The sequence below is a fragment of the Stegostoma tigrinum genome, chromosome 2, assembly GCF_030684315.1.
Source record: "Stegostoma tigrinum isolate sSteTig4 chromosome 2, sSteTig4.hap1, whole genome shotgun sequence".
In the NCBI taxonomy this organism is placed as follows: Eukaryota; Metazoa; Chordata; class Chondrichthyes; order Orectolobiformes; family Stegostomatidae; genus Stegostoma; species Stegostoma tigrinum.
Window position 1 is genome coordinate 129,652,450 of NC_081355.1, and position 24,890 is coordinate 129,677,339.

Here is a 24,890-nt window from a genome sequence, read left to right on the forward strand (position 1 = left end):
TGCCGCACCATAGCCCAACCACAGTAGAATGCTAGAAATAAAAGCAAAAGTGGGCTAATTTGGCCTTTACAGTCAGCTCCACCATTAAATAAATAGCTAATCTTCTACCTCAGCACAACCTCCCTTGCTATCCACACATTTCTTATTTCCCTTAGTTTTCAAAAATCTTAGGTCTTGAATATACTGAACAGTTCTTGAGGGTAAAAAAATTCAAAGATTCACAAACTGTTGAGTGAAGAAATTTCTTATCTTAGAAGATGGGATTGGCCATTTAAGACTAAGACTCTGATCCTGTGTTCTAAATTCTCTTACCAGGGAAAACATTTTCTTAGCAATTTGCCCTACCAATTTCCCTGTAAGAATTTTACATGCTTTGAAAAGATCACTTCTCCATTCTTCTAAACTTCAGAGCATGTCTGTCAAGTCTACTCAATCTCTCCACATAGGGCATCGAGGATACCCAGGAACCAGTCCACTAATCTAGCATTGCACTCCCTCGAGGACATATTTGCCCTTTCACAGGTAAAGAAGTCCTGAACAACGTTTTATTGCTCTGGGTGTGGCTTCACCAATGCTCTGTATAATTGGGCTAAGATTTCTTTATTCAAAAGATTTGCAACAGAAGTTAACACTTTGCCTTCCTTATGACTTGCTTTGTGTATGTTAACTTTGAGAGGTTCAGATAAAAGGGCAAGCACTCAATCTTGCCAGTTCTCCCTAGGCTAGTATCCTTGCTCCACATTGTTGCACTTCAGATCGTCCCTTGCAGTATGCATCCCATTTCACACCAGGAGTGCCCATGTCGTTTCTGATCTGCAATGCTTTCTCATATCTCCATGTGTCACTCACAAGATTTGTCCCCTCCCACCTAAATTTCTCCATAGCCTTTCGTCTATCTCTGAAAATTTCCATGTGCTACCATACCCAATTGTCCAATAACTTCGGACTCTTTACTCGCACATTCTGAGCAACACTTCTTTGCTTCCACTCAGCCTGTCAGATCAAGCTTAAGGTCACCTTCTGATAAAACCCTTATTCATGCTTTTCTTACATCAGGACTCGACTGCTCCAAAGACCTCTGGTAAGCTTCCTGTTTTAAAAGCATCAAAGTCAAAAATATAATTGCTTTATACCGCACTTATTTTTCCAATATTTCCTTCCTTGAAAAGATGTTCCCATTATTCTGGCTGAGTTCACATGGGGCTTGGAAAATATAGACAAAGTGCTCATTTTAACATTGATCTGGAAATTTTAAGGTTCATTCATTCTGATGAAAAAGAAAGAAAGTTTTCATGCCTGTTTTTAGTTTTCTAATCAGCATTTTTAGTGTAAACAGTGAGGAGTCATGATATTTGGGAGGTTCACAAAACCTAACAGTTTAGCGAAATGCATTAATCTCAGTCAAGAAACAGTCATTGCAAGTGGCAGGCTCACTGATCAGGTCACTCAAGCTTCTTTAGGCTATTTAAATTATTTACATCACCTCACAAAAAAAACTTAGTAATGTCTCACAGCTAGCCTCCCCACTGTCACTGGTGTACAGTTCAGTGTGTCGTTTCAGTTTAGTTCCTTGTGACCAATCTTACAACAGCATGGGCCTATCCAATTTTCTTAGAATGTACTCCAGCAATTAGCGTAGTTACTGGCTCTCAACACAAGAAATTGGTTTAGAATAAAAACAGTTTCTGCCTTCAAAAATACAAACAGAGAACACAAATACAAAGCCATCAGAGGAATGATTTGAATTTAGAGCTTACATCAGGCCATGTTAGGCTGAAGGCTCATTTCAAAATATTATGATAAGCTAACTGAAGGAAAACAGATGACTGGCACAAGATCTTAGCTGTGCCCATTCCCATGTACTGCATGGGTCTTAAAGGTTAAAATAATTTATCAACTACTTAACTGGGATACAACATCACTAACCAGTATGTACACAGAGCAGTTACACGGCAGTAAAACTGGCAATTCCCAAATTTATTTTTTGAACAACGTTCATCATCTGGCAGAGTGAGTTTAAAGGAAAATAAATGGCTGTTTAATTTTCCACTGTCAACAAATCATGGAAGCTAGTTGCTGGATTAATCTGCAGGTCTTGTCTGTGGCAGACATCAGGAGTGTAGACTTCACATGCCCAACAGTTGTGAGGACATTCCATAATCAGCTGAATATTTTTGCAACTTAGGGAGAAAACAACAATTCCACATGACTAACTCTTCCCATCTGTTGACTTGATCTAAACCAAGTCAATTCTAATGAAAAGTGACAACATTGCTGAGTGCATGTGCATTAGAGTAGTCTTCCCTACCAGTCAATACACTGAAATCACCACAAATTACTTGTTGCCTCATTTTATCCTGCTGGTTTGTCACAAAACAAACATACTGTATAAAACCACGCAGCAGTCTAACAACCAACCTAGTGTAGCCATGACACCTGGATTTGTTTTCATGAAATGTTAAATGAACCAATGTTCAAGTGCACGGAGTTTGCTCTTTAACATTTTGTTGAAATATAAGTAAAACAAAACTCAATCATTAAAAAAAAAAGCCTGTCAGGAGATATTCTGAAAGAATGACAACTTAAGTGCTAGAAATAAATCCTTTAAACTGAGTATTTGACTCACAAGTATGACTTTTGTTTTAATTTTATAGACGTGTGCTTCTCTAATTTTTCAGCTTGTAGTGAGAGAGCTCACAATGGTTTCCATTTTTTAAGGCTAGAGCTAAACAAAGTAAATGGCCTGTCAAATGAATTCTTCAAAGTGGATGATGCAAAGCACTATTTTTACGGGGGAGGATTGAACAAATTATTAATACATATGTTTCATCCTTTTTCTGTAACTGAATTTTAAAATTAAATATTTACTTTGGAAGGCACAGGTGGCTTAGTGGTTAAGACATGGTTTTTAAACCACAGGCCATCCAAGTTCAAATTTCTGAAGGGTGATGGCCAGGACTTATTATTAAAACAAAAACATAGGAATTTGTATGCTCAGCCTTTAAAAGAAGCTATCTCTTTAAACCTGTTGCTGATTTAGGACCATTCGCATTTCTTACCAACAGAAAATTTTGCACATTGAAAACTCAAGCGCGTGAAGAACTCCAAATAAATGCTTCCAGATGCAGAGGGATCTGGGTGTCCTTGTGTATGAATTGCTGAAGGTTAGATGTAAACAGAGCAAGTAAATAGTGAAGCTAACAGAATGCTGTCTTTTATTGAGCGCAGAAACTGAATATAAACATAGGAGATGGTTTCAGTGTTATGTTTCAATGAATAAGGATATTGTTGAGACCATATTTGCTGTACTATGCACTGTAATGATCACTTTTTTAAAGGGTGCATAAATGCATTGATGGTAGTTACAGAAGTTTTACTAATCTAATACCTAGAATGGACAGGTTGTCTTATGAGGAAAGGCTGAACAAGCTGGGTTAGCACCCACTAAAGCTCAGAATTTACGAGGTGAGTTGGCTGAAATTCTCTTGGGATTTAGAATTAGAGGTCACTGTTTAAAAATCAGAGGTCACCCATTAAAATAATGATTAGGTCAAATGTTTTCTTGCAGAGGATCATGAGCCTCTGGATGTTTCTCCCTGGAAAAGCAACGGTCCTTGAATTTTTTTTTTAAGTTCATTCACAACATACGGGCATTGCTGGCTTGGCCAGTATTTATTGCCTGTCCTTACTTTCCCAAACAGCAGTTATGAGTCGGCCACATTGTTGTCAATTTGTAATCACATTCAGGCCAGACCAAGTAAGTACAGTAATTTCCTTCTGTAAAGGGTGTTAGCAAAGGAACTGATGTTCTTATTTATCTGGCCTGCCTGTTAAGGCAAAGGTAGTTAGATTCTTGTAAAAAGCAAGAGGTTGAAATGTTTTCATGGAAGGTGGAATTGTGGATTTAAGGTTACAATGACATCAGCCATAATTTTACTTGAATGACAGAGCAAGCCTGAGGAATTGAGTAGCCTATTCCTTCTCCTGATTGTATGTTTCTGATTAACAACCAGAACTAGAAGATTCTTGCATTTGCCCTCGCTCTACTGTTTTAAAAAGAGCTATGTTTTGCCAAGTATGTTCATACTTGAATTATCTTAAATATTTTACATAAATAAAGAAAAATATAAATGAATGATCCTTTTCAGATTGGTGATGTTAAATGTGGTTTCAACCAAACCCTCTTTAAAATAATGTTACTGAATGACAGTACAATTATTCAGGTTTAAATGGTACAGTGGCCCCATAAAAGCTTTAAAGTGGAACTGTAAATCGTCCAATGCTTTTTAATAAAAGCAATGGTGAATTAAACTTTACTGTCCCCATTGCCTTTAAAATATTCTCCTCATTTCACTTTGGTCATTTTTCTTCCACCTCTTTTACAATTCTCACTGCAGTATAGCATCACCATAGATTCTGCAAACTCTTAGTGCATAAAGATCAATGCTTGGATTACACAGGATATGAACTTCATGCTGACAGCAGCATTACTGAGTAAAAAGGTGCACAAACAGCTGCAGCTTTTACATTTAAGAAAAAAAAATTGAATGTGCAGTAGCAAATAAGATTTGCTTAGTCAGAGTCAAATCTTTGGTATCGTGTTCTAAGTAAGATTTCCTCTTCAATCTTGATTTAAATCAGGCCAAGTTAAAGTCAACACAATATAAGCAAAAAAAATCTAGTAATTTTTGAGCACTGCCGCTGCCTTCCAACTATTATTCATTTTTCAATATAGAACCATGCTTTTGGCTAAGGAGAGGGAGTGATCAGACTTATATGCACAGCTATCAAAAACGCTACTGTGTATCAAAACAGAATACACAAGAGAGATGTAATGAGATTTGGGAGGAAGGTATGTGGAGAGGAGTCCCACGAGAGATAATACTACTTTTTTCTAATGTGCTTTAATGACTGGGATATCAAAAGCAAATGTAAGCATGTAAAATTTGCTGAAGACACTAAAATAGAGAGAAGCAGAAGAGCCATAAGGACTTAAAAGATTTGCAAAGAGATTTAGATCAGACAAATAACAAATTAACTTAAATCTAAAATGTCGGATGAGAAAAGATCTTCCATAAGTATTCACAGAATGGAAGCCTCAGGAAAGGAGATCTGCAAGTGTTGGTAAAATTATGATGAAACAACTGAAATACTACCCATAATGCAGAGGTACACAACTCGACTAATGAAGCACAAGATTCGAAAGGTTATGCTACAACCTATTAACATTCCTGACACAATAATTCAAGCAATAATCACTTTTTAAAATAAAACAATTGTTCCCAGTATCTGTTTTAGATTTATTTTTCATTAATTTATATTCAAATCCTATTGTCCTAATTTCCTGTTTCAGCTTGAAACAACATTCTAGAATTATCTTTAATGCTATTTTTTTGTTTCAGACATTGCAAAGAGCTCCTCCCCTGAACTTTTTGCCAATGCACAGATTTCTAATTCTGATTCATTTCGGCACAAACAAATGCATATATTAGAGTGCAGAGAAGAGCTTCGCTGTGAGTTACAAACTGTGTTCTGAAACATCTGCCATTGTTCATCAACTGTCTTCTCTGCTAAACTCCGTACCTAGACCACTCCAGCCAACTCTGCACTCCTCCTTATGTAATTACCACTATTTCATTTTAGCTCAACTGTTTCAGACCCAAAACAATCACCGGGGAACAGTGGCCACACAAATTCAGCATTCAGTTTGAGAACATGGTCAGTACATTTCTGGCCAACACAATAATTTAACTCCCTTCTCTAAATAAATCTTCGCACACATGAGCCCAGGAGATTCATCTGCACCTAATATAATTTTATTATACATTTTACTTTATTGCCTCTCCTCATTCTTCTTTTCTGAAGGTAACACTTCACATTTCCCTGTATTAACTTTTATCTGACATGCGTCTACCCATTGCACCAGCCTGTCTCCTCTTGAGGTAATATCAAAATAACCTACAATGATTCGAAGTTCTCTTTCGTCTGTAAATTTACGAATTGAAAGTATATAAATTAAATGCATAAAGTGAAAAGTAAATTGGTGACTAATATTAGGAACAAAGTTGTTGTGCATTTCAAAAGCAATTATTATTTGCATTAGAATGCCAAAATTGCAGCTGGAACTCTAATGGCACAGTATGAGGATGACCGGTTTCATGGATTTGAGAAGTGGGAGTTGTTGAAAAAAGTGTTCGCCTGCCTATTAATTTTGGCAGCTGTTATACTGCTGCCCCCACATTATCTTCAAAATTAAATAATCTTAATGTAACTGTGGTTGCAATAAGTCCTATGGTATTTCTTCAACTGAAATGTTTCTTAAGGTTTGTTACTCTGCTTCCTCGTCATCTCCACAGCTTAGATGAATTGCACATATACTCAAACTACTGTAACAAGTAATTCCAGACTCTTAATAGTAACTGACAAACATTCCCCCCACCGAGGGCACAAAAATTAACACTATTTGATAGACAATCACAATCCAAATGAAATAGATAAATAGCAAAATATTTCATCCTCCTTTGTTCCTGTAAAATTCTGGAGGATCTGAGTATTTCCAAAAGATGTTATTCACTCTCATCCTGAATTACAGCTTGCTTCAGCAGTACCATACCCTAAATGAAAAGTCGGAACAGAGCAAGACCTCAACTATTTTGCCCCCAATTATTCAAATTAATGAAGATGAACCTCGTCAGCGCTTCTCCCACGCTTTGACATAACTTTACGAGAAACCCTGCCTAAATCTGTAAACAATGCAGCAAACTTCCGGCCGTGTTATGGCCCTGAATAAATCTACCTCTAAATTCCAGTTGCACACGAACAAATCAATTCCCATTTACAATGGTTAACAGTCAGCTGGGTTTGTAACTGTTCTTGATTTGATGGAAATGATCATCCAATAAAAATATCAGGCCAAGTATTTACTTGACTTTTTGCAATCAATAACCTACCTCATGGTTTCACAAGAAGTCTTATTTTACCCTTGGCTATGATTTATTTGAAACGAGTGAAAACCAGCATGTGTGAATTAACTCATACTGCAGGCAGCAAGGGTGATAAACATACACAATGCACGACTCAGAGATTTTAATGACTGTTTGCTGTAGTCATGGTAACAATGCTCCTGGTACACCACTTAGACTGGTGCAACAACTGGGTTGTTATTGACAATCCTTACCTGTGGTTATCTGTTCAGCCAAGGAATCAAGATTAGTCTCATCAGCTACTGCCAAAAAGGTAAAAAGGTCAAAAATTAATGAGATTAGTATCCCCCCATTCCACGTGCTTCATTCCAACCCACACATTCCAAGTTAGAGATCGCAGTTGTTACTGGTCATGCAGATCATTTCTCTTGACAAGCAGGCACACAGATTATAATTGCCATCGTTCAAACAAAAATGTTCATTATCATGCATTACTTGTGAGGTGTTTTAAGCTTAATTTTAAAATAATTACTTTATTTTGTGTTAGAGAATTACTTCAAGCCAAAGCTGCGCACAGATTTCTGTTGTTTTCACGTTGATTCTGTTACATAACAGCAGTCAATCATTTCACTATTCCAGCAGAGTTGTAATAATTCAACGAAGAGACAAATCTAGTAGATGATTTTCACCTTCCCATGGATCAAAGAAACTAAGAGCTTCCAATAGCATTCCAAATATATTTCTTCAGAGCCCACAATTTCATTTTAAAGAAAATAGCCAGGTAAGAGTGGTTCATCCTCTTAAAACAAATTCTGCTCAATACATGTCACTGCAACCAGTCTATGGTTTGCAATGGTGTCACTGGATATTTGGCCTGTGCTGAACTCCTAAAATGCCTTACCTGGTTCATCCATGCTGACAGGTACGTGAATCTACTGATTAATCAGTTGCATATCCTCTCATCACCATCAATACTGATTGAAAATTCTTTGCTTTTTCTTGGTGTACTCAGTCCTGAATCAGCATTCTAACTGGAATACTGTTCAGGTGATTCAATTTCACCCAGAAGTTAGCAAAAGCAGGGTTATCGATTAAAAGTCAAAGAAAGAACACAAATATATGGTGCATATTTCACATCCTCAGGATGTTTCAAAGCACTTTAAACCAATTAAGTACTTTTGAAGTGTATCGGTGTTCAAACATAAGCAACTGCAAGTCGATTTGCACACACCAAGGTTCCATAAAAGGCAATGACAGTAATTACCAGAAACCCTGTGCTGGTGATAGTAAGTAAGTCAAAACAACCCTCTATTTTTTTTTTGAATAATCACAGGACATGTTATTTCCACTTCAACAATGATTTTATGCATTATCCAAAAGACAACTCTTCTGATAATGCAACACTAAAACATCAACCTCAAATTTCTGAAGTTATTGACAGACAGGCAACAGAATGAGCCGCGGCAAACAGTTATAAAATGCACTGATACCAAGATGAGAGAGCGAACAACTGATTAATCAGTTACTTAAAACAAACTTCAGGATTGAGCAGCAATAAACAGCGGAGGTAAATACCAATTGTTAGTGATCACTGCTATTACTATCATCAAGTCTTACTGTACTAGTGTCGTTTCATTACGTGCCAAAGAAAAATACAAATCTTCTGAATTAAAAAGTAACAATCATTGACAAAATCAGGTTTGTTCAAAGTGGATCATTCTACTCAGGATCCACTCTAGGAAAGATAACAAACAGTGGTCTGCTCAGCACTGAATGAAAAGAAGAAGCCATCCAATGTACCTCATAATTTAAAATATGAAGTTTGTTTTATACATACTAAACTGAGTGACTCTACTGTGCAGAATTTAATTCAAATGCCCAGATATGCCAAGTTACAAACTGCAGGGGCAGGGAGAGACTGAGCAGAGATCAGGCATCCATTCAAGGTTGCTATGAAGAGCCATTAACAAGGCAGTCCTTTAATTTAGCTTAAATCTGGTTGGTTCAGGAGCAGCATGTGTCATACTTGGGAACAGGTTTCTTTTTAGAAGTGAGCTGAATACACTGAAGTACAACATAACATCACTCCAAGCAAAAAGGTGATATGTAATAACCAAAAGAACTGCAGATGCTGAGAATCAGAAACAAAAACGGAAATTGCTGGAAAAGCTCAGCAGGTCAGGCAGCATCTGTGGAGAGAAATCAGAGTTAACGTTTCAGGCCGAGTGGCCCTCCATCAGAACAGGAATGTCTCTCCTGCTGATAGTTCATCAATCAGTAGTAAAAGCCAGGCATAACTATTCTGTGATTGGAGAAGCAGTGAACATCATGATCCTGAGTGACCTCATTCGGCATTAGGCCTGGACAACGAACAGGGGAGAGGGGAAACATCCCCGGGCAGGGAGAGAAGGCTTTTCCATTCTCAAGCAGGTGCTACACCCTGAAGGATCTGGGGCTGGTGGTGCCATGAGTGAGAGAGTGACACAAAGTCTGTGAGCGAGGGAGAGGAAGATGCAGGAGTTTGACAGTGAGAGAAGACAACAGCATCTGTGGGCAGAAATGCACCCCTGAAGGAACGTCAGAAGCCAACCAACAGGTTCAGAAACAGCCTGTCCCACGGCCACATCATACTGTGGACAGGATAAATCTGGTGAAGACTAGGGATTCCACTCCTCATTGGGAGGAAATACCACCCTCAGGAGCTGCTAAACTTTCTGTCTGATTGCCCAGCAACTCCAGCAGTCTCATCAGTGTGAGACCTCAGGAGGAGAAGGGGCATTCGTGGACAGGGTTTGGTTGTTTTAGGAAGGTGGGGAGAAGGTGGAGCAAGGAACTGATTCTTGGGAGGAGGAATTAAGAGGGTACTATCTACTGAAACGTGCCCCTATTTGAAAAGGGCATCCCACAAGGATGGAACCCCACGTTTCTCCTGTTTGGAAAATCTTTTCATTAAAAAGGGCAGCCCACACCCACCTGACCGCCAACGTTAACTATATTATGATATGTACAGGGTAAAATTGGAAGCAGTGAAGCTTTTAGCAAGGTCAGTTGGCTTTTTTATTAACAGGTCATGGTCGGCTGACTCTGTTTTACAAGCCCTTGCAAAAAACACACCCAGCAAGGGTACGTAAATCCGGCCTTCTGAGGAAGAGAGGGACATAGAATTTGTCAGCGAGAATGGGACACAAAGCTAAGTCATAGAGTCATACAACATGGCAGCAGGCCCTTAATTCCAACTAGTCCACGGTGACCATGTTCCCAGTAAAAGCACATCTGAGTTTTCTTTTAAGTTAGCTCTGCTCTGCCAAATCTTACTTTGCTAAAATCTCCTCATTCAAAAGAGAATAAAATTGAAACGTAATCTGGTTGGACAGTCTTGGCCAAAAACAATGAGCTGTCTGCCACCAAATGAGCAATGTCAAATATGAATTTTAGTTCCAGTCTTATTGCAGGTACAGAGGACACAAGCTTCAGTGATTGGCTGATTGAATTAAAGAACCTACTCCTTTGATTTCTCAAAACAGAGATTTCTGTTCTCAACTTGGTAATGCTTTAAAAGATGGAAACAAGCCACCCCATGTTCCACATGATTGTGTGTTTGGGCACTCAACTAACAATTCCTAGTTTGGCAGTAGCTACAGTAGCCGCCAATTTGATGTAATCAATTGAGCTCAGAGCAGCTCATTAATGCCTGCTAGAAATAACATACACTCAAAAGGTCAGGACCCGTGATATTCAAACAAAAGGAATCTGCTCGTACTGTGCGTCTTTTCTGAATTGCCCAAGAGCTGCAGAGCTTTTATGTCACAGGTTTCTCGTGGCAATGCATCTACCAACTGGAGTCAGCTTGCCAACAAATCGAAACAGCCTTTTCTCCTCTGATGTAAACTGTTCTGATCACCTGTATTTGACTATTTGCTCCGATGAGTGCAAGTCAAAAAGCTCTTGGTTCCCTTTTCTGAAACATTTAAGTCCTACATTAGCCAGTGAACGTTTCTTACCCAAACTTCTGAAATTTACTTCAGAAGAAACAGGTAAAAGGCAGGTTGAGCCATTTGACATGAGAGGCAATGGTTCAACACCTGAACAATGATGGGCCTGCAGAATTCGGAAGCAGCGAAAAATATATTTGTACTTTACCGGGTGGCTGCAAGATTACAAAACAGATAACAAATTAGCATGTGCATTTAGGGGATGAGTTATTGCTAGTAATGAAAATGACTAGGTCAGAAAGAAGAATCTGCTCATGTAAAATTCAAAGGAAATTAATTTGAATGAACCCTACTTATTAAGCTGCAATAAATGTTCAAAATGGGATACCTTTCCTAATTTTGAACTCATGTTTATTTATCCATATCATTTGTCAACTGGTTTGTAGCCCTAATGCACGAAGATTTGTTGATCAAAAGGACAGCAATGGAAACTTCAAAATGATCTAATGTTCAAACTACAAAAAGAAAGCATAGCGAAGACAGAAAACATAGTGAGCCTCCTTAAATCCACGCATTTAAGACTTTCATGCTTCACGTAGATGATTAGAAAATAGCTGACTTCTACCTAAGTCCATGCTTTTAGATTTCCGCGTTTTAACAATGTCCAGCTGAGTGGCATCTCCAAACTGTTTGGTACGTTTTTCAGACATGCTTTGACGGCCGAATCCTTCTCGCTGGAAGGCAATGGCAGGATCGACATCTGGACTTAAAACACTAGAAAAAACAGAAAAGCACAATTTTTAATATGTCAGAAAGAAACTATTAACAAAGAATGAAAATGATAACTCTTGGCAACAAGTACAGGAAGGTAATCGTTTTAAGTTGCATTGTTGAATTTGGGAGAGGTTCTAAAAATACTTACATGCATTTATATTGTACTTGCTCAATATGTTGACGAAGAAAGACACGAGGTACGAATTGCTGCTTATCAAAAATCTACACTTTGACTGAACCAGATTTAATAGACAAACTCCTGTCCTTAAACCACACAAACTAGTGTTGAAAATGTCATTTTCACTCTTGGCAGGACAAGTGGCTTGCTGCGTTTGAACTCGTGTGTGATTACTTGGGATGTCAATCACAGAATATCCCGTCACTGCACGTTAAATGAAGTTGTCTTGTAAAATACAATGCAGGTTTAATGTGATGCTGACCTTTAGTAAAAAGAAATTCTGCTCAAGTATAAGACTCACATTGAATCAACACAGAACAAATGTTCAGTAAAGAGTGTGCAAAAGCTGCTACATTTGTACACCACATAGGAGTCCACAATCATGAACTGCAAATTCACGCTTTTTTTGCCTATTCTTGTTTGCTCTGGAAGGAAGAGTTAATTGGGAGAGAGAAAGCTGCACCATTAATGAGAGGCAGAGGTATTAATAGAAGGCAAACAAAAGAAAAATACAAAGATAGGATGGGTAGATGCACAAAATTTTATTCATTATATTATGGAATTTAAGCTTTCTGAGGCCATCTCTAATGGTCCTTGGAATTGTGGCAGCCACCTCCTTGAATTGTTGCTGCCTAATTGGTAGTTTCAGGATTTTTACCCAACGAAAGCAAAGGAACTTTTTAAAATTCATTCATGGTATCATTGGCTGAGTCAACATTTATTTCCTATCCCTACTTGCAGTGAACAAGGCCGTATCGAGCTGCCTACTCGAACCACTGTTGTCTTTGGTGTGTAAGAGATCTTCACAATGTTGTGACGATGGGAATTCCAAATCTTTGACTCAGCAACAGTGAAACAACGGTGACAGAGTTCCGTGTCAGAATTCTGTGTCACCTGAAAGGGAACTTGTAGATGACAATGCATCTGCTGCCACTGCCCTTCTAGGTAGCGCAGTTGAAGATGAATGAGAGATGAAGATACCATTGGCTGGGCCAGCATTTATTGCCTATTCGTAATTACCCAGAGGGCAGTTCTAGGTCAAGCTGGAGTCACATGGAGGCCATACTGCCTAAAGATGGCAAATCCCTTTCCCCAAAAGATACTTGCAAACCAATGTGTTTTTACGACAATTGAAAGTGGTATCAAGGTCACCTTTAGGCTACCTTTTTATTGCAGATTTTTACTGAATTCAAACATCACCATCTGCTAAGGTGGGATTCAAACTCAAGTCCTCAGAACATTCACTTGGGATTATGGATTACTCGACCAGCAACATTACAATTACACCACCACCTCCCATTGAGTGCCACTGTGCACTGGTTGCGAAGGGGGTGATGTTGAAACTGGTGGATGGGGTTTCAGTCAAGTGCGTTGTTTTGACCTGGATGTTATCAAACTTCTCAGCTACACTCATCCACACAAGTGGAAAGTATTCCATCATATTCCGGTGTCTTGTATTTGGCAGACAGACATTGGAAAATATATTGAAAAACAGGAGACGAGTTACTTGCTGAATTTCTAGCCACTGAGTTGCTGCTGTGACTACAGTCTTTATAACGCTGTTCCAGTTCGCTTTCTGGTCAATGGTAATACCTGGAATGCTGACAGTGGGGGATTTAGTGATGGCAATTCCAGTGATTGTCAAAGGACTTCTCTTGCTGGAGAACTGTGTGGCATAAGTCTTTCTTGCCACTTATCAGCCCAAACCTGGATGTTGTCCAAGTCATACTGCACGTGAACACAAACCACTTCAATGTCTGAATTGTTGCAAATGTTACTGAACATTTTACAATTATCAGCAAACATCCCCAATTCAAACTTTACCATGGTACAGTATAGACTAATGAAAAAATTTGAAGATGGCTGGGTATTGATCTCATTCCAAGTTAGCAGTTTGCAGGTGGTGCCGCTTGCATTTGGCTTGTTTTTCTATATGGTAGAGTTTTGGAAGGCACTGCTCAGTGAAACCTCTTGAACTGCTGTAATGTATTTTGCAAATGCTTCAACCTGAAGGCACTGTACGCCTTTAGTGAACATAGAACATAGAACAATACAGCACAGAACAGGCCCTTCGGCACTCGATGTTGTGCCAACCTGTGAACTAATCTAAGCCCCTCCCCTTACACTATCCCTTCATCATCCATATGCTTATCCAAGGACTGTTTAAATGTCCCTAATGTGGCTGCATTAACAACATTGGCAGGCAGGGTGTTCCACACCCTTACCACTCTCTGAGTAAAGAACCTGCCTCTGACATCTGTCTTAAATCTATCACCCCTCAATTTGTAGGTATGCCCCCTCATACAAGCTGAAGTCATCATCCTTGGTAAAAAGACTCTCACTGTCCACCCTATCTAATCCACCGATCATCTTGAATGTTTCTATTAAATCCCCTCTTAGCCTCCTTCGCTCCAATGAGAACAGAACAAGTCAGCCTTTCTTCATAGGGCCTGCGCTCCAGTCCAGGCAACATCCTGGTAAATCTCCTCTGCACCTTTTCCAATGCTTCCACATCCTTTCTGTAATGGGGCGACCAGAACTGCACGCAATATTCCAAATGAGGCCACACTAGCATTTCGTACAGTTGCAGCATGACATCACGGCTCAGTAACGCAACCCCTCTACCAATAAAACCTAACACACCGTAAGCCTTCTTAACAGCACTATCAACCTGGGTGGCAACTTTCAGGGATCTATGTACATGGACACCAAGATCCCTCTGCACATCCACACTACCAAGAATCTTTCCATTGACCCGGTATTTTGCCTTCATATTTTTCTTTCCAAAGTGAATCACCTCACATTTATCCGCATTGAACTCCATTTGCCACCTTTCCGCCCAATTGTGCAGTTTATCCAAGTCTCTCTGCAACTTGCAACATTCTTCCACACTGTCCACCACTCCACCGAAATTAGTGTCATCTGCAAACTTACTAACCCATCCACCCATGCCTGTGTCCAAGTCATTGACAAAAATGACAAACAGCAGTGGTCCCAAAACAGATCCTTGTGGCACTCCACTAGTAACCGGACTCCAGGCCGAATATTTTCCATCAAGTACCACTCGTTGCCTTCTTCTGCTTCAACTGTGTATTCTCCTGCCTTCATCCTACTGGGCAGCACGGTGGTTCAGTGGTTAGCACTGCAGCCTCACAGCGCCAGGGACCCGGGTTCGATTCCAGCCTCAAGCAACTGTCTGTGTGGAGTTTGCACATTCTTCTCATGTCTGTGTGGGTTTCCTCCGGGTGCTCCGGTTTTCTCCCACAGTCCAAAGATGTGCATGCTAGGTGGATTGGCCATGCTAAATTGCCCATAGTGTTCAGGGGTGTGTGGGTGATAGGGAAATGGGTCTGGGTGGGACGCTTCAAGGGGCGGTGTGGACTTGTTGGGCTGAAGGGCCTATTTCCACACTGTAGGGAATCTAATCTAATCTACATTACATATCTGAATTGTGCACTGTAGATGCCAGAAAAGGTTTGGGGAGTTAGGAGGGGAGTTATTCATTGTATTATTTCCTAGCCACTGACCTGTATCTGTGACCACAACATTTATTTGTGTGGTCCAGCTTAGTTTCTAGTCAATGGTAACCCACAGGATGTTTATGATGGCTAATTCATCAATAATCATGCTGTTGAACATCAAGGGCAAGCGGTCTTTCACTAGCACTTGTATAGTTTGAATGTTTCTTGCCTCGTATCAGTCTAAACCCAATTATCTCGATCTTGTTACGGACATGGGCTACTTCAGGATCTGAGTTGGTAAGGTATTGAACACTGTGCTATAATCATGGGCCATTCTCATTTGACTTTATGATGGTCGGAAGTCACTGATGAAGCAGATGAAGATGCTTGGGCCATGGGCACTACCTTGAGGAGCTCCTGCAAAGGTGTCCCCGATATTACTCAATACCCTCCCCCATTCTTCAATCTTGTCGAAGCTCTTTAATGCCAGGCAAATTTGGTCAAATGTTGCCTGAGCACTGCAGTGGAAAGTTTGCTTTACAAGTAGCTTACCAAGCTTTCACACTGGAGCTGGAAAGATACTCCAGAGAATTCCTTACACTAATGATCAGCAAGATTTTATACAAAATTTTTTTGTCAAGTAATAAAATTAGATGTGGAGAGAGGTAATTTGGCTGATTGCAAATACAAGGACTTGACGTTTGCATCAGCAACTGATTGAAAATTGTGCAAAATTCTCCAAATTTAATTGATATCACAAATTCACATTCTAGCATCACAAGAAACAGGTGGTGTTTTATATAGTCATCATTCCCTTCGTACCCAGAACAGAACCTCCCATATGATGAATAAAGAATAAAAGAAATTTCTGAAGAAAGTCAGCAGGTCTGGCAGCATCTGTAGGGAGAAGAATCAAAGTTTTGAGTCCAATGACTCTTCATAGAAGTTTCAGTTCTCACAAGGGGTCACTGACTCAAACTATTGTTGTTCTCTTCATTGATGCTGCCAGACCTGAGTTTCTTCAGTAATTTGCTTTCATTTGTTTCAGATCTCCAGCATACACAGTTCTTTATTTCATATTTTAAAGAATGGTTGTTTCCAAGCTAAATATGAGTTACAATTCTAATGCATAAAACATTGTATTAAAAGTAAAGTGGCAGATAAATTCACCAATACATCCATTTACTACACTTATTCTTAAGAATCACAGAGCTGTAACACAGACCACGCTTGCCTGTTGAATGATGCTGTGAGCTGAGGGTGAAAAATATGAAACTGGAAATGATTATTGCCTCATGCTAAACATAACAGACATGCAGTAGAAAATTTGCTTTCAATAATATGCACTAAACAGGTTCATCCTTAAATGGATGAGACAGGATTTGCATCCATCGCTTTACGAGCAGCACAGCAGAAACCTCCTGAGCACTGGTAGCAAATTCATCAAGTGATCAGCAGTTACTCTGAGCATTTACTGTCAATAGCAATAACTACCCCAAGAACAATTGCAAGAGAACAAGATAAGAGAACAAGATTTGGTCATAAACTAGTTCTTAACAGTCACACAAATTACAATAAATATTGATTTTAGCTGTTTATTCGATCAGCTACCTCTTATATTTCTTTTATTCACTCATGGGGCGTGGCTGTCACTGGCTGATATAGCATCTATTGTCTATTCCTGGATAACATTGAGAAGGTGGCAGTGAGCTCCCTTTCCAAACTGCTGCAGTCCATGTTTTATAATCTGAAGACACTTAGGTCATTGGCAGGCTACCTTACTGTGGATGGCATAATAAATCCACATCAATCTATCAATCCAGATGCATACAAGCTTTCAACATGAAGTACTGCTTATCAGTCATGTACAGGAATCCTTGTTGTTTGGGTTTAGAAGGAGGGGAAACAATTTTAATTATTAAGCAAGCATTCTTCCAACACACTTTTTTAAAAAAAGGATGAGTGCGTTCTTAGTTTAAGTTGTTCCTGCAATATATCAATCTGGTTGGCATTAGATATGGCCAAAACCATATCTCCTATAGATCAAAAGGCAGGTTTGCTAATGAATCCTGCTCATACATGCTTAGAAAAAAAAAGCCAGAATGATTTTTCTTAAATATTTACTTTCTGTAAGCAGATCACAAGATAGACTTATTCTGAAACTATGAAACTCAATGCCAGGTGATGACTCTCTCTGAGAAGATAAAATCTAACCTTTCACTGGCATTACCATTACTGAATCTCCCATTATCGATATCTTGGAGATTACCTTTGACTCCAAACACAACTGGACTTGCCACAAGTACAACTGCAGATCAGACGGAAGGAATAATGCAGCCAAAAGCTCACCTCCTGACTTCCAAAGCCTGTCCACCAACTGTAAGTAAGGAATGTGATGGAATACATACAGTTGTACAGCACAAAAACAGACTCTTCCGTCCAACTCATCTGTGCCAACTAGATGTCTAAATTCATCTAACTCCATTTGCCAGAGTTTGGCTCACATCCCTCTAAATCTTTCCTGTTCATGTACCCATCCAGATGACTTTTAAATGGGTACATGCATCCTATGTTTCCTACACCGCTTGAGATGTTTGACAGCATGTGGGAGTCCATTTGACAGACACCACAAGTACCCATTCCATATACCAACTGATGCTCAGTAGCAGCCATCTATAAGACACACTGCAGAAATTTACCAAATATCCTTATCATCTTCCATATAGCAAGTCAAGGGAAGCAGATCAACAGAAACACCACCATCTGCAAGATCCCTTCCAAATCACTCACCATCCAGACTTGGAAAATGTAAGAACGTTCCTTTACTGTTTCAGGGTCAAAATCCTGAAATTCCCTCCCTAATAGCATTGTGGGTCTACCTACATTGCACGGACCGCTGTGGTCCAAGAAGGCTCACCCCTCTATCTTCTCAAGGGCAACAAGGGATCAGCAATAAATGCTGGCCCAGTCAGACACACCACACCCAACAAATAACTTTGATTTCAGATATGCAAAATAAATACCATCCAAATTCTATCAGCTCAAAATTGGGACTAGCTGCACCCAGGTCACCAGTGAATTACTGAATTAAATATTATCAATTATGTTGATTCCAGAACTAACCTTCAGACTCACTCACTAAGCACTAAATAATTCTGACAAAGAAACTCTCAACTTCTGAAGACTTCCATCTCTTCCTGTGTAGCAGCCAAATCACTAAAATTGACTCCAAGGTCTGAACTAAGAAGGGGAAAATTCGGGTACAGTTCAGGTGTCTGATCACAATCCAACTACATATGTTGCAAGGTCTGTACGTGAGAGAGAACATGGGCCTCAAACAAGATGCTCTCCATCGCCAAATAGCTTTCTGGTCTCATTCTCTGAGTTAATACATTAAGAATGTCAGTTCATTGTTTGGTAGCACAGAACTTGAGTGTTGTTTTAATAAAAAAAAAGCAGACCATGTTGAAGGTTTGTTTCGTTTTGCACTCAACAGGGCAATTTGCATGAAATCCAATAGAATGGTAACATGCTTATACTGTATGAGAAGCGTGTGCTGATTCATTTCCCTGTTACTTCAGAGAATGCACCAACTAAGTGATGACTGACAGTTAACTGTCAAACTTTGTTCTAATTGATTCTGCTTGATCAAAGCATTGCCCCGGGGAATGAAGCAGAAAATCACTGTCACTTATTTTGTTCACTTTTAACATACAGAACTTATTTTTTTTAAACTAGTGAAGGACACTAATTCATTTCGGTCATATGGAGATCTGGTGCAGACATGATGGGCTAGATGGTCTTCTTCTATATTTTAACAATTCTCAGCACATATGCTCTTTGCGTCTGCAAAGAACAGGGCTTTTTGAAACAATACATGTATTTTCCTGTCCCATACTAACAGTTTAACTGAAAAGTTTGATTTTGGGTTGCCAATTCAATTCTTAGCATGCTTGAGATGATTTTACAAATTTGACTATTTGCAGAATCACATCTAAAACTGGCCACTGTTGGAGGTTTGTAAACACAAGCTGGTTGGATACAGTCAGTACCTTGCCAGTTAACAGGACAGATGGTTTTTACACGTTAGGCAAAACATCTTTGAATTGGATTGTTAGGGACAAGCATCACTTGTGTTGCAACTACATTGCAGTAACTTGAAAATGATGACCAATTTACGGTAGTCAGTTGGGCTCATAGTCTGGAGGACTTGCACTTATTGGCACTACATAAACATGACATTTTCTTTCCTGAATGACATACACAAATGTGCTTTCAACTGTGTAAAACAGGTAAGTGGCATTTTCTGGCTCATTCCTTAGGGTAACTTACCTGCTTGGCTTAATTTAAACAAAGTTTTGCAGTTCACCAACTGTCATCTAACTGGTACATTCGCCATCACAGCACCTCCAGCAATCACCTACTGGTCAACAAGTTAGTACGCTCTTTTCATGCCATCTTAACCTGTTGTTTTCCTTTATGTTGATATTCTTGCAAATTGTCCTAGTAGTGCAAAATTAAAAGCTTTGACAAACTGCATTTTTTAGTAGGCTCAACGATTAGTTAAATGAGTAACCAGTGGACCGCTGTAAGAATCAGTATCTTCAGGAGAAAACAAACAATGAATTTATTTTGTTACAGTTTATAATATTATTTTTAAAAATGTACAAGAACACCAGCAAGGTGCATTAAGAGGTTCTGTGAATTTGAGTGCAAGAAATAAAACTGAACATGTTAACTGTTGTTGATTAATTCACACTCCAAGAAAACCCGTAGATGCACTTGATGCTCAGCTCTTGGTCTCTATATTTCTGCAATAATACTTGTAAGAGTACACTATATCAGAAATGCTTCTTTCATACTCGGATTTATAGGAATTGAGGTTGTGCTCAAAATATCATGTAAGTTCTGTCAAGCTTTAGAATGTGTAGCTTATTTATTGTTCAGTGAGGTGACTTGTCTTTGTGAATGCAGCACAACTGAAGTGTTTCAAAAATCATTTCCAAGCCAACAGTACAAGCACCAAGCCTATAATGAGATCTGTCGGTACTGACACACTTAGGCTTACGATCAAGCATTTTTAACTCAAGGAAAGTTAAGATGTTTTTTCTATTACATAGATGGTTCTTGAGAAATGTAAATAAGTCTAAACCCTCTGAAGACTTTCATCTTTCAGCCTTCATTAAGTGAAGATGCAGTTTGTGCATTATGCATGCAACATTTCAGTAATCACAGCAATCACACTAATGTTCCATCTCCCATTGTACAAATATGATCTGGTCAGATCAAATGACCAAATAATGCTTGTAACATTAAAAAAAAATTATTACACAAACATCAAAGAATATATGTGCCATTTTTCCATTTGAATTACTCATCAATGGAGCTTCATCTGCACTTTTGAGCTTTGAATTCTTCAATTTTGTTGCAAAAAGCATATTTTGCCATGGTTTACAAAATTATTATTGATGCAACAAAATTAATGATCACAAGGGCTGATGGCATTCAGACTCTCAGTAAGTATTCTAGGTAATTCTGATCATCTTCAACTTCTCTTCAATACATTCTGCTGTCCACTTTATTGTGGATCCTAACTGAAGATCCTCCTGTGGTTTAAGAAAGTGAAGGGTTGAAAGCATCTAGGTGTTAATTCTGATGCAGGTTATCCCTTTGTCTACTGGTTTCCAGTGCAACAAATCAACAAGTCAACAGAGGAGGCACCTAGCCAGTGTGTTATTGTATTACACCAGTACATCAATATATTTTATTGTCACAACCTGCTGGGTTTTATTAGGCATAGAGGAGATATTTAGAATTTTTTAAAAAAAATTGCTTGGTGAATTATTTGACATATTGTTCAAGGATACAGCCAAAGGGAAATTAATTTACCTGTGCCTTATATATTTTATGATATGCATTTCACCTGGAAAACTAATTATGTGAAAAACTAAATAGACATCATTACAATTGAACTCTCATAAAAGAAATGAGAACACAGAGACCACTTGGTATTGACCAAGGCACCAGAAATTGCAACAATAAACACAGCACAGATGCCCTTGCAAAGTCTTCACTGATGAACATTTGGAAGCTTGTGCCAAAGCTGGGAGACCTATCCCACAAGCCAGACAACACAATCATATCTGATAGACAATGTCTCAGACAACACATCACCATTCCTGGACATGCCCTGTCCGACCAACAGGACAGATCGACCAGTGGTGGTGCAACTGTAGTATACAACTTGGGTGGGAGTTGTCCTGGGAGTCTTCCACATTGACCCTGAACCCCAGAAAGTCTCATGGCATCAAGTCAAAAATGGGCAAGGAAGCATCCTATTGATTTCCACATATTACTCATCCTCAGCTGATGAGCCAGATTTCTTCTATGTTGAATACCATTTAGACAATGAACCAAGGGTAGCAAGGCCACAGAATGTACTCTGGATGGGGATCTTCAATCTCCATCACCTAAAGCAGCATGGGAACACTGTTACTGAGTTGGCTGAGTTCTAAGGCACATAGCGCTAGATTGGGCCTGAGTTGGTGGTGAGAGAACCAACAAGGATGAAAAACCTAGGGCAACTTGCATACCAAGCAGTTTGAGGAGCCAGCAGTGAACAGGGCTAAGTGATCCCACAATAGCAGGTCAGACCTAAGCTCCGCATTCATGCCCCAGTCAGTCATGAATTGTGGAGGACAATATGTAATTCACTGTGGGAGGTAGCTCCACAAATATTTCCATCATCGAAGTTGAAGCAGCCCCAAAAGATCAGTCAAAAGTTTGATATGTTTGTGACCCTCTTCAGCCAGAAATGTGGAATGGAGGACTTTCTTGGTCTCCTCATGAACACACCAGCATCACAGATGCCAGATTTCAGCCAAGTGATTCAGCTCACGTGATATTCAGAAATAATGGAAGTCTCTGGTTACTGCAAGAACTATACGTCCTGATTAAATTCTGGCAAAAGAACTGAAAATTGTTCTTCAGATCCAGCGATATCTGTAGTCAAGCTGTTCTGGTACATTCGCAATGCTAAGATCCACCTAGCACTATGGAAATTTGCTCAGTTAGAGTTATTTTAATCAACCTATTCTGACATATTATGACAGAGAGTCCAGGGCAGCCAGGACCTGAACCCAGGCCTTTGGTGGTCAGAGATAGGGACACTACCACTGCCTCACAATAGCACCGAAAATGTTTCTGCCTGCTACTCCATCGACATCAGGCGGAACAAATGCAACCCAGCCAACTACCATCCCATCAATCTACTATCAAAATGATAGAGAGGGTTGTTGAACTGATATCAAGCAGCATTCACTCAACCAGAAAGTGGTCACTGACATGCAGTTTGGTGTACATCAGACCCAACCAGTTCCTGACTTCATTACAGGTTTAGTCGAAACACACTGACAAAAGAACTGAGCCCAAGAGAGAAGTGTGAAGTGAAGGTAATGGGTTAGGGTGAGACTGTACAGGAAGAGACAGAGAAGTATCATAGTTATTAACAAAATATCACAATTCTTCTGACCCTTATTTTCATTGAATACTTACAGCATGAAAGCAAGCCATGTGGCCCACTGAGTTCAGACTGGCCCTCCAAACAGCATCCCATGCAGACGTGCATTCATTATCCTATTTCCACAACCCTGCATTTCCCATGGCGAAGGGGCGGCACGGTGGCTCAGTGGTTAGCACTGCAGCCTCACAGCGCCAGGGACCTGGTTTCGATTCCAGCCTCGGGCAACTGTCTATGCGGAGTTTGCACATTCTCTCTGTGTCTGCATGGGTTTCCTCCGGGTGCTCTGGTTCATTCCCAAAGACGTGCAGGCTAGGTGGACTGACTAAGCTAAATTGCCCAAGACAATAAAATGTGAGGCTGGATGAACACAGCAGGCCCAGCAGCATCTCAGGAGCACAAAAACCGACGTTTCGGGCCTAGACCCTTCATCAGAGAGGGGGATGGGGTGAGGGTTCTGGAATAAATAGGGAGGGAGGGGGAGGCAGACCGAAGATGGAGAGAAAAGAAGATAGGTGGAGAGGAGAGTATAGGTGGGGAGGTAGGGAGGGGATAGGTCAGGCCAGGGAAGACGGACAGGTCAAGGAGGTGGGATGAGGTTAGTAGGTAGGAGATGGAGGTGCGGCTTGGGGTGGCAGGAAGGGATGGGTGAGAGGAAGAACAGGTTAGGGAGGCAGAGACAGGTTGGACTGGTTTTGGGATGCAGTGGGTGGAGGGGAAGAGCTGGGCTGGTTGTGTGGTGCAGTGGGGGGAGGGGACGAACTGGGCTGGTTTTGGGATGCGGTTGGTATACTGCATCCAATGTACCCGGTGTGGCTTCCTCTACATTGGGGAAACCAAGCGGAGGCTTGGGGACCGCTTTGCAGAACACCTCTGCTCGGTTCGCAATAAACAACTGCACCTCCCAGTCGCAAACCATTTCCACTACCCCTCCCATTCTCTAGATGACATGTCCATCATGGGCCTCCTGCAGTGCCACAATGATGCCACCCGAAGGTTGCAGGAACAGCAACTCATATTCCGCTTAGGAACCCTGCAGCCCAATGGTATCAATGTGGACTTCACCAGCTTCAAAATCTCTCCTTCCCCCACTGCATCCCAAAACCAGCCCAGTTCGTCGCCTCCCCCCACTGCACCACACAACCAGCCCAGCTCTTCCCCTCCACCCACTGCATCCCAAAACCAGTCCAACCTGTCTCTGCCTCCCTAACCTGTTCTTCCTCTCACCCATCCCTTCCTCCCACCCCAAGCCGCACCTCCATCTCCTACCTACTAAACTCATCCCACCTCCTTGACCTGTCTGTCTTCCCTACCTCCCCACCTACACTCTCCTCTCCACCTATCTTCTTTTCTCTCCATCTTCGGTCCGCCTCCCCCTCTCTCCCTATTTATTCCAGAACCCTCACCCCATTCCCCTCTCTGAAGAAGGGTCTAGGCCCGAAACGTCAGCTTTTGTGCTCCTGAGATGCTGCTGGGCCTGCTGTGTTTATCCAGCCTCACATTTTATCGTCTTGGATTCTCCAGCATCTGCAGTTCCCACTATCACAAGCTAAATTGCCCGTAGTGTTTAGGGGTGTGTGGGTTATTGGGGAATGGGTCTGGGTGGGATGCTCCAAGGGGTGGTGTGGATTTGTTGCGCCGAAGAGCCTGTTTCCACGCCGTACGGAATCTAATCTAATCTGTTTTCTCATGTAATCTTCAGAAGCTATCAGAAACAATAGTTTGAAAAAATGGTGTTAGAACCAAGAATTAATTGGTACAGTGCTCTTACCCATCTGTTTTATCTTTATCAGGTTCTTTCACCCACAGACCAGACGTTACAGAATTTATTTCTTGATGATAATCCATGGATGACTGGTTGGATAGTCGAGGAAGATTACCAGGTGGTCTGTCATCTTCAATAATAACAGTGTCATCCTGGGTCATGTTCACTGTCGGAGACATATGGTAGTTACCTGTTTACAGAAATGACGATTTAACTAAAAAAAATTGCATAGTAATATGGTCAGCACTCACTTCATGTTGCATTACAATCAAAGTTACAAAATACCTTCAAAGGTGCAAAGATTTCATTTTCAATCCTCTCTTGCAGCAGGTTTCAGA

General features: G+C 40.3%; 1 protein-coding gene across 6 annotated transcripts in view; it reads right to left on the reverse strand.

The window, feature by feature from the left end:
- LOC125463564 (partitioning defective 3 homolog) overlaps positions 1 to 24,890 on the reverse strand; it is a 798,969-nt gene that overhangs the window by 199,967 nt on the left and 574,112 nt on the right. For 4 of the 6 annotated variants that reach the window (XM_048554990.2, XM_048554950.2, XM_048554979.2 and 1 more), the window contains 3 exons: positions 24,559 to 24,742; positions 11,481 to 11,629; positions 7,178 to 7,225 (listed from right to left, as the gene is read on the reverse strand). In XM_048554990.2, coding sequence (XP_048410947.1) covers positions 7,178 to 7,225; positions 11,481 to 11,629; positions 24,559 to 24,742 — 381 coding nt within the window. The remainder of the gene's footprint in view (positions 1 to 7,177; positions 7,226 to 11,480; positions 11,630 to 24,558; positions 24,743 to 24,890) is intronic. The other 2 variants (XM_048554960.2, XM_048554970.2) reach the window with 2 other exon arrangements.